Source organism: Callorhinus ursinus, unplaced genomic scaffold (assembly GCF_003265705.2).
Source record: "Callorhinus ursinus isolate GAN/ISIS: 27379988/994484 unplaced genomic scaffold, GSC_fseal_2.0 scaffold18, whole genome shotgun sequence".
NCBI classification, from domain to species: domain Eukaryota; kingdom Metazoa; phylum Chordata; class Mammalia; order Carnivora; family Otariidae; genus Callorhinus; species Callorhinus ursinus.
The window spans coordinates 28,314,857-28,324,555 of record NW_027397080.1 but is presented as its reverse complement, the minus strand read 5'-3'; the positions used below and the strand labels follow the sequence as shown (position 1 = coordinate 28,324,555).

General features: G+C 57.9%; 1 protein-coding gene across 2 annotated transcripts in view; it reads left to right on the top strand.

The window, feature by feature from the left end:
* AGTRAP (angiotensin II receptor associated protein) overlaps positions 1 to 7,805 on the top strand; it is a 14,101-nt gene extending 6,296 nt beyond the window's left edge. Inside the window, exons 2-5 of one of the 2 annotated variants that reach the window (XM_025857175.2) lie at positions 1,860 to 1,894; positions 3,485 to 3,590; positions 4,428 to 4,602; positions 6,086 to 7,805. In XM_025857175.2, coding sequence (XP_025712960.1) covers positions 1,860 to 1,894; positions 3,485 to 3,590; positions 4,428 to 4,602; positions 6,086 to 6,201 — 432 coding nt within the window. In that variant the 3' untranslated portion in view covers positions 6,202 to 7,805. Of the gene's footprint in view, positions 1 to 1,859; positions 1,895 to 3,484; positions 3,591 to 4,427; positions 4,624 to 6,085 lie in introns of both variants that reach the window. The other variant, XM_025857174.2, reaches the window with a different exon arrangement.
* Positions 7,806 to 9,699: the final 1,894 nt, after the last annotated feature.

Genomic DNA, 9,699 nt, shown 5'->3' with positions numbered 1-9,699 from the left:
AGGTAGCCAATCACAAAGCTCCCTTCCAGGGCAGAGGTAGCCAATCATAAAGCTCCCTTCCAGGGCAGAGGTAGCCAATCACGAAGCTCCCTTCCAGGGCAGAGGTAGCCAATCACGAAGCTCCCTCCCACAGCAGAGGTAGCCAATCACGAAGCTCCCTTCTAGCGCCAGCCTTCCATAGAGTACACACGTGGCTTTCTCAGGGGCTCGGCTGCTGGGTAAAGTCAGGAGCGTTGGTCCTTGCAGAGCTGTTCTCCCAGCTTAACGACTCTCTTTCGGGCCATGGCACCAGAGCCCTTTTGGTTCACTCGCAGTGGGCCCTGAGGGTCAAGGTGGAACGTCCCAGCCGTTTGGGCTTCCCCCCACGTGCAGAAAATGTCCACATTTGTCACAAGCTCCAATGGCTGCCCTCCGCTGAAAGCCCGGGCCCCCCCACCCTGCGAAGGTTGGGAGCACCGGAGTCAGACTTACACTTGAACTCGAGTTTCACCCTACCATCGGTGGAATCTAGATCAACTTAATTTTCCCCGGAGTCTAGTTTTCCCATCTGTAAAATGGGAATGATCATGGTGTCTGTTCCAGACGCTCTCGTGAGGCCCAAAGAAGGTGGTGTGAGGTGTTCGGCACAGAGCAGGTGTGCAGTAAATAGTAACTCTTCTCGAAGTGCTTTTCCCTCCATAGCCAGAGTTCTTTCTTGCGGGTGGCAATCCCCACTTCTGCCCTTTCACTGGTCCAGAAGCCTGGACAGTTCACTGCACACCCTTGCCGTGTCTGCCCTCACACTCAGGCCGGTACACTGCCCCCTCCCCAGGCTCTTGGCATCCCCCCTCCCAGCTTGACCCCCCCGAATCCCTTGAGTAACTCTTTCAAGGTCCCCCATCTACCATTGGGACCCCCATGGAAGCTCCTGACTTGGGGCTCCTGGCCCCCTGCTGGTTCGGGTCCACTCCCTCTTCCTCCCCATTTATGTTCCCTCTGCCACCTCTGGAGCACCTTGCTCTCCTCCCTTTTGCCTGGCTGGTCCCTGCCTGTCCCTTAGCAGGAGCGCCCTCCTACTTCCAAAGCTCCAGCTGACAGCTGCCCTGCCCGCCCCAGTAGCATCTGCTCCCTCCTTCTTCATTTGCTTTCCAAGCGGGGCCCTTTTGATTACCAGGAGTAGAGACAAGTTCTGGTAAAGGGGGCTGCGATTTTAAGGACATAGGGGAAAATGAAAGGGGTAGAATGGTGTAGAAATCTAGAAAAAAGCCAGAGGGATTTTTTTTTTTCCTTAAACCCTACCAAGTTACTTGCTTGCAGAAAGCCTTTGGTGGCTTCCCTCCATGAACTTAGGATAAAATCCACCCTCCTTGCTGAGGCCCTCGAGGCCCGCCTCTCCCCCTGGTCTCCCGCTACCCTCCCCCTGCTCTTCCCCTCCTGCCCCCTGGTGCTCTCCTGCTCCGCGGATGCAGGTAGCAGACAACCACTGTGCCCCACACTGTACCCCAGCTCTGGTGTGCCAAGAAACCAGCCTCGTTTGAGTCCCACACCTCCCCCCAGCCATTTCCTGTCCAGGTATATCCTCTGATGCCAGACCAGATTGTGAAGCAGGAGGGGGTGTGGGTGTCTGCTGCCCCAAGGGAGTAGGGCAGAGTGACATGGCAGCTCCTCCTGGCCTGACCTGCACTCTTCCTCCTTCACCCCTGCTTCGCTCACTGCTGCTGGCGTTTTATTGTTGTTGTTGTTGTTGTTGTTGTTTAAACATATTTATAAAGCCCTGTTAGGTGCTAGACAGGGGCTTCCTGTGTTTTCTGGCCCCAGAAGCTCTCCCCACCCCTCCCCAGACGGTGGTCTCACTCATAGTTCTTTTTTCCTTCCCCCAGACGATCCTGCTGGTTCACTGGCTGCTGACGACCTGGTGAGTGACTCCACAGATGTCCACTTCTGTGTCCACCTGTCTCCCAGGATCTGGGTCCACATACCCCCAGGCTCTCATCCATGTGTCTCCTGGCCAGTTCCAGAACTAAATAGCACCTTTGTCAAGAATGTCATCAGCATCCCCATGTCCCAAGAATGTCTGAGGGGCAGGCAGTTTCCAGAGGCCTCGGCCATAACTCCCCCCCCCCCCCGCCCCCGGATCCCAGAAGCTTCAAGCCTTCATCCTAGGGGAGGTGGCTGGCCCAGGGCAGTCCCCACAGCTCAGATCCTCCTCCAGACATTGCCCAGGCCCCTTTGGGGGCTTGGCATGACTCTGGTTCCTCCCCAAGGCCTTTGTATCTGGAAGGTGTGAGGTGCTAAAGCCAGGGGGCCAGTCTCACATAGCCTGCTGGACTCCCCGAGGCAGCCATGGGGTGGATGCCGGCTAGAGCTCTGTGTGTCTGTGACCTTGGGTAAGTCACTTAGACTCCCTGAGTCATTTTCTCACCTATAAAATGAGGGCATTACTGACCCTCCCATTTACCCTGTAAGGTCACTGGAAGGTGAAAGCCGAGTTTTAGAGACTGTAATAACCCCTAACATTTCTAGAGGGTGTCTAGGAGCCAGCCACTGGGCTGAGCACCTTCTGTGGGTTGGCTCCACAGCTCAGCAAGTAGATACTTTATGACCCAAGACACAAGGTGGGGTCACTTGCTTAGGGGTGGACCCTATTTCTTATGTCACACTCCTGCCCAGAGATGACAGACTAGGGATTCAGATGGACCTGGGCAGGTCCTGGCTCAGCTGTGGTCCAGCCGGGTTACCTTAGGCAAATGGCCCACCTCTTGGGACCTTAGTTTCCGTCTGTAAAATGTGTATAAGGATAGCACACATCCCTCAGGGGCTGTGAGGGAGAAGCATGTTGTGCTCATCCAGCACTCCCCCGGGCCTGTTACAGAGGGACGCTTGAGCATTGCAGGCTTGATTTCATTTATTACTGTCTGTTTTACCTGCCGAGCTGTGGGGCGATTTCCCTGCCAAAGCAGGACTGGAAACCACTGAGCTTCTGTGTGCATTTTGCAGACCTTGAAGTGTGCTGCACGTGTAAAATGGTTGTGAATAATGCAGACAGTGAAAGTCATGGCTAATGACTTTGGGAAGCAAGGTCAAAATACAGATTTCTCAATCATACTCCCCAAGATTCTGAGTTGTGGTCTGGGCTGGGGCCCCTGCACTAGCTTCTTAAAACCAAAAAGTCAGGGCGCCTGGGTGGCTCAGTCGGTTGAGCGACTGCCTTCGGCTCAGGTCATGGTCCTGGAGTCCCGGGATCGAGCCCCGCATCGGGCTCCCTGCTCGGCGGGGAGTCTGCTTTTCCTTCTGACCCTCCCCTCTCTCATGTGCTCTCTCTCTCTCTCATTCTTTCTCTCAAATAAATAAATAAAATCTTAAAAAAAAAAAAACAAACAAGTCAGGTGACTTAAAGACTATCAAGCTGAGTCAGGTTCTGCGCTTCACAGCTTTGTACGCGTTCTCTGTAGGGAACACTTCAGAATCCCGAAACCTGACCTAACTCTGGTGCCTCTCCCCACAGGGGCTGCATCACGTTCTCGGGCCCCTACCCCTGGGCCAACTTCACCATCCTGGCCGTGGGTGTGTGGGCCGTCGCTCAGCGGGACTCCATCGACGCCATAAGTCTGGTGAGGTGGGGGAAGCAGCGAGGGGACTGGCCTCAGGGTGGTCCGTGGCCCATCCCAATCCTCTCTTCCAAGGAAGGGGGCCCCCACCCCACCCTTTGTTTTCCATTTCTAAAGTCTTGTCAAGAAGCCCTCCCCAGCTGCCAGCCCAGGTGTGTCTTCACTAGCCTGGCCTGGTTCTCGGCCTGCCTGGCTCCGGGAGCCCTGAGTCTGCTCAGTGCCTTCCCCCAAGAGAAGCATGGGCGGGGGCCCCCAAGTGCCCCAGCTCGGCCACTCCTCGAGGGCACTGGAGCATGTCCCCGATAACCCGCCTCTAGGGCCCTCTTTTAGCAGGGAGCGGTGGGGCTGGGAGCCCCACGCAGAGGGAGCTGCTGTACTTTGTGAGGTCAGAGTGGACACAGCCCCGCTGAGCTCTGCCATGGGGGAGCTTCCCAGCACCCACTGCGCCCCGGGGGGCAGCCAGCCCTCCAGCAGGGCCTGTCAGGATGACTAAGAAGGGAGTTCCCTGTGGTGCAGACAGATCGGGTGAACTCCAGTTTCACCCGGAGATTCTAGAACCAAGTCTTGTGCCCCATCGTGGCCACAGGCTAGGTCCAGACCTGGGTCCCCAGATCCCTGGGCTGGGTGCTGTAGTCCTCGCTCAGGCGTCTCACCCACCAGGCCCTGCCTGCTTGCTGATCTGTTTTCCAGCAAAGCCCAAGGACACAGGAGGGCACAAACGGAGCTTCCAGTCTGGTGTTTGTGGTAAGGGAGCCGTGAGCCATGATGGAGCATAAGGGTGCTCATAAACCCTGATGGCACATGGTCCCCCCCGGGCCCTGCGCCTGGCCTGTCTTGCAGTTCCTCAGTGGCTTGGTGGCCACCATCTTCCTGGACATCGTCCACATCAGCGTCTTCTACCAGCGGGCCAGCTTCACGGACACAGAGCGCTTTGGTGCCGGCATGGCCATTCTCAGCCTGCTCCTCAAGCCCTTGTCTTGCTGCTTCGTCTACCACATGTACCGGGAGCGTGGGGGTGAGCTCCTGCTCCACATTGGTGAGGCCACCACCTCCGGCCAGCTCCCTGACTGCCCCTCTCGCTGGCCAAGGTGCTGGCGGCGCCATCTCCCGCATCTCCCCTGTCTCTGGCTTGCCTGACCCACCGCCCCTGCCCAAGTGAGCTGGCCTTGCCCTGGGGGACGAGGGCTCAAGGCGTCGGGGTGGGGGAGGTGGGTGCTGACACTGACCACCAGGCTAGAAGGTCTGCAAGCTCCGGGCTCTGCTGCACGAGCCCAGGGCTCCCATCCCAGCCTGCTGTGAGCTTTCCTGGGCATCAGACTACGGGCAGGGTTGGGGGCAGGACCAGAGCCCCGTCTCAACCTGAGCATGGATGCAGCTGGGTGTGCCCCAGTCCTTCAGGCAGCTCTGGGCGGCCTGCAGCCTGAGGCTGGTAGGCATCGGTGGGGCCAGCCCCTCCTCTCAGCCCCATGCCTAGAGCCTCCCCTCCTGCCATGTGGGGTCTGGGTGGCCAAGGGAGGGGGGCTGCTGGCATGGGCCGTGGAGCCTCGGCTGAAGCTGGCCCTGAACTGCGGTGCTTTCCCTGCTGACATCCTGGTCACCTCAGCCTGGCCCACCAACTGCCCCTCCCACACCCTCTCGAGCTGTACCTCCTTCTCCTGGCGGCTGGGCCATTTTCCTGTTCTCTCTCACATACTGCTCATCTCCTTCCAGAGAGGTGGGGAGAGGGTGGGGGTGGTCTTCCACCGTTCCCTCCCAAGAAGAGAGGCCCAGAGGGGCCCATGACCCACCTAGAGGGGCGGCTGGGCCAGGGCAAAAGGCACCTGTGGCCTCCCCAGGGCTGATCTCAGCAATGCCCTGGGGTTGCGGGGAGTCACTCACATTCCTTCCACTGGGCAGATGAGGGAGCTGGTGCCCAGAGCCCCTGGGACTTGTTCAGGGTCAAGTGTGCAGGGCAGAGAGGGGAGCAAAGAGCATGGGCACTTAGAGCCCTCCCCCCTACCTAGGACCCCCAGCCCAGCGCTCTGGGCTATGCAACTGTGACAGCTCTGGGCCTTCGGGATACAGTAGCTCGGGGTCCACTCTGCCCGGAAGAGGAGCCTGTGGGCCAGGGCTGGGCGTCCCTCTGCTCAGATGCATGCTACTCCGGGAAGGCCCCAGTGTGATGGCCAAGAGCACTGGCTTTGGGCCCGTGCTGCCTTGGCTTGAAATTTAGTGTCCTCCGCGTCAAGCGCCATACTGGGGACAAGTCAGTTCATCTCTTTGACCCTCAGTTTCCCTGTCTGTAAAGTGGGGGCAACCCAAATACCTGCTCTGGAGGGTTATGGGAGGATTGGCTGAACACCTGCTAAAAGCTGGGGGGGCGGGGCGCTGCGGCCCCTGTCATTGTCCCAGTGCCTTCCTGGTGGGGGGGGGGGGTAGATCTTGGTTGGGACTCAGTAGACTGCCTTGAGTCCTCACTCTTCGTTTTCTCCTTCGCCCCTCATCCCCCCCACCCCCAGGTTTCCTTGGACCATCAGAGGAGCGCAGTGACTACCAGACGATTGACTCACCAGAGGCGCCCACAGACCCCTTTGTAGGCTCGGAGGGCAGGGGCCACTCCCCGCAAGGGTACTGAAGCCAGTCTGCTTTGGCCCCAGCGCAGGGGCCAATGGAGCAGACCCCATCGACAGCCCAGGCCGCATCGCCCTCCTTGTGCCTTGGGTGGCATTCTAGAGATGTTCCTGACCTCCACCCCCCTTTCTCGGACTGTGTTCTCCTGTTGCCCATCTCCCTAGTCAAGTGCCCTGAGTGGCCCGGAGCCCCGTGCACACCTGTCCCGGACTCCCTGAGGCCTCCTCTCCCTTCAAGCCACCCCAGTGGTCTGAGGCTGGGAACCGTGGTCTCTTCCCTCAGCTCCCGTAGCGGCTCCGTGTAGCCCCCGTCCAACCATGCCCGAGCCAGTCCTTGCCCGTAGTTTACTGACCTCGCCCACAGAAGCTCTGAGAGCTTTGGGTCATGCTCAGTCCTGGGAGCAGCCCAGCATGGGAGTGAGGTCCCTGTGCTTCTCACTGCCTGGCAACTTGGTGCTTAGGGACCTTGGGGGCTGGAGGCAGGAGGTGTCTGCAGCACCTGAGACCCACCGCGGCCTCCAGCTGCCCTTCCCACAGCCATGGCATTCACGTTTGGGGAATCGGTAGCTGGGTGTGTTTTGAGCCATGGTTAATCTCCCAGCCGGGCTGGGGCCTGGACCTGCCATTCCTGAGAAGATTTCTCCTTTGAACCCGCAGGGAACCTGGGCTTAAGCCACCCATTTTGTTGTGGCAGGAGGAAGCAGGGGCTCACTCCCCAGCTTTGGCCTAGCCAAGGCCCCAGCAGAGGAGGGCGCTGTTTGGTGTAGCTCATGGGCATCCATGTCTCTGAATCAGATGACTTGGGTATCGGTTTGCTTCCCTCTCTGCCACTTTCTGGCTGTGTACCTTTGAGCAGCTTAATGTCTCTGACCTCAGTGTCTTCTGGAAAAGAGCTAATGCCTGCCCCAGGGGTGATGAGGCGAATGAAGTGTGCAGTGCCTGGCCCTCAGAAAGCTCCCTGAGCCACAGCAAAGTTGGTGGGTTGCTCCTTGATTCTGTGATGATGTGGGGTCAGTAGGCAAGGGGCGACCTCTTCCTGGCAGACCCCATGTCCTGGTGTCAGGGCTGACTGGGACCGGCACCCATCCAGAAGCCCCAAGCGTCCCATGGCCAGGGTCCTAATCTGCATCGACTGGACCAAGTGTTGACCTCAGGGCCTCACAGGCCTGGGTTCTCCCAGGCCATCCCGGCTTGTCCCTGGCACAAAGAGATCAAGGCCTAGTGCACAACCCCACCACCCTCCTAGGGCTCGGTACATGGTACTGCTGAGCGCAGGCTGCAGGGCTCAACTCTGGCGCCTGCTCTCAGGGAACAGACATTAAGAGTCCTCTGTCAGGAGGCAAGAGCTCCGAAAGGGACCCCTGGGAAGGGACCAAGGGACGCTGAGTGGCTGCAGCTGCAGTAAAGCTAGAAACAGTTTCACCGTCAGAAGGCGACGAATAGATAACCCGTGGTACGTTTATTCTATGGATATGGTTCAGCAGTTCACGTGAATAAACCAGATCTAGTTCTGTTGACATGGGTCCCCCTATTGTGAGCAAAACAGACTGTAGAATGGCATCTTCAACGTGAGCGTTTGCATGAATTTAAAAACCTCCAAGCAATATCATATGTCGTTCATGAACGTATATGTAGTGAAATAACAGAAGTGTGGACTAGAAGGAAGGACCCTTCAAGGTCATGGCTGAGGCAGCCTTGCGTAGGGGAGAGGTGTGACCTTCGGGGCATGGGACTAAAAACCCAAGTTCCGGTTCTCTTGTTTATACCAGTTCCTGGCACACAGCAGGCTTGCGCTGTGCGCCCACCTGTGTGTATGTGGTGAATATGTCAGATTTCCAAAGAGAATGAAAAATTGGGGGGGCACAGTGGGGGGACAGCTAATAGAGCCTGTGTCAAGCAGAGGGGAGAGTGTATTCAGAGACCCCAGTTCCTCCTAGTCCCAGACCCTCGAGTCTGATCGGGTCTTTATGGAGGACAGAGGAAGGCCCCTGTCTTAAGTGGGGGTCCCCAGAAGCAGACCCTGAATGCAGCGTCTGGCTTGGTGCAAAGCAGGGGCGGGGGCTGGGCTTTCTGGTCATTGGCCAAGGGCTGCTCCAGAGTTGGGGGACAGGGACTTAACCTCCCAGGCTACTCTGGCTCCCTGAACCAGGCAGGCCCAGTGGCCCCCGAAGCTGGAGGGCTGTTCTGCAAGAAGAGTGCCACCAGTGGGGTGCCCCCTTTCCAAACGGCAGGTCTCGTAACTGACGTTCGAACATTCGTTCAACAAGCAACCAAGAGCCTATGGGAGCTAGGAGTCTTCCAGCTGCTGGGGATACCAGAATCAAGGAGAAAAAGTCCCAAGTACCAGGAGATTCCATTTGTCATGAGAGGTTCCGGGCAGGGGAACAGCTCATAGGGAGGCCCGGCCAGCCTGTTTCCAGGCACAGTCGGGAGGCTGGAGTGGCTGGAGCCAAGGGAGGGAAGAAGGAATGAGGTCAGAGAGGCAGCAGGGACCAGCTAGCAAGGGGCTAGTAGGTCATTTTGAGGACTCTGGCTTTTTCTGAGTGAGATGGGGGGCCGCTGGAGGGCTTTGGGCAGAATGGGACACGATCTGACTCACACTCTAAAAGGACAGTGTCGATGGCTTGGGCTGGGAGGTAGAGATGGCGGTGGTGACAAGTGGCCTTGTTGAGCAGAACACCATGCACCGATTGTCCCTTCCAGGGAAGGACATCAGGCAGTTCTGCCCACTGTCACAGTAATCGGGCTCTAAGGAAAGCAGTGCAGTCAGGCACTGGCTGGACAACGCCTTACGCCGAGAAAAGACCAGATCAGCCTTGGTGGCGGGTGGCGGTCCCCCGTGGCCAGCAGTAACTGACGCAGGGCAGTTGGCTTACTCTCCCCTCTCTCCTGCCAGAGTGGGAGGACACTCCCCTCCCTGCGGAGGACAGACGCAGCAGTGGGGTTGGCCAGGTGCCACATGACACGCATGCGTAAGCAGAACAAAAGAGCAAACCCTGGGCTTGAAATAGGGGAAGATATTCCCACACGAGGTGACAAGGTCAGCACAGGCTGTTGCGGGCTCTTTATCTCTTGGGAAGGAAGTGTTCCAGCCTCAAGGCCCATTGTTACCCAGCGGGTGGGTTTGAAAGACAGCGTGCAAGTGACTGCCTCGCCCAACAGAGCCGCTCTTGGATATATTCTGAAGGCAAGGCGACAGGATTCACTCGTGGACAAGATGCAAGAGAAAAAGAAGAATCTACGATTGCAAGGTTTGGGGCCTGAGGAGCTTGGGGCTTGAGCTGCCACCAACTGGGAAGGAAGGTGGCAGGAAGGCCAGGTTCCAGGAAAGGCCAGATGAGTCACACTGAGGAAATGGGCCTTCCCACCGGACCTTCTCACCACTGGGAGGCCAGCTTTTATAGACACTTGGAAGTACTCTGTATTTCAGCCTATGGTATCTGCTGATCCAGAAACTGTCGACCACAGGAAGCAAATTCCTCTTGCCTCCGCTCTCCTGCCGG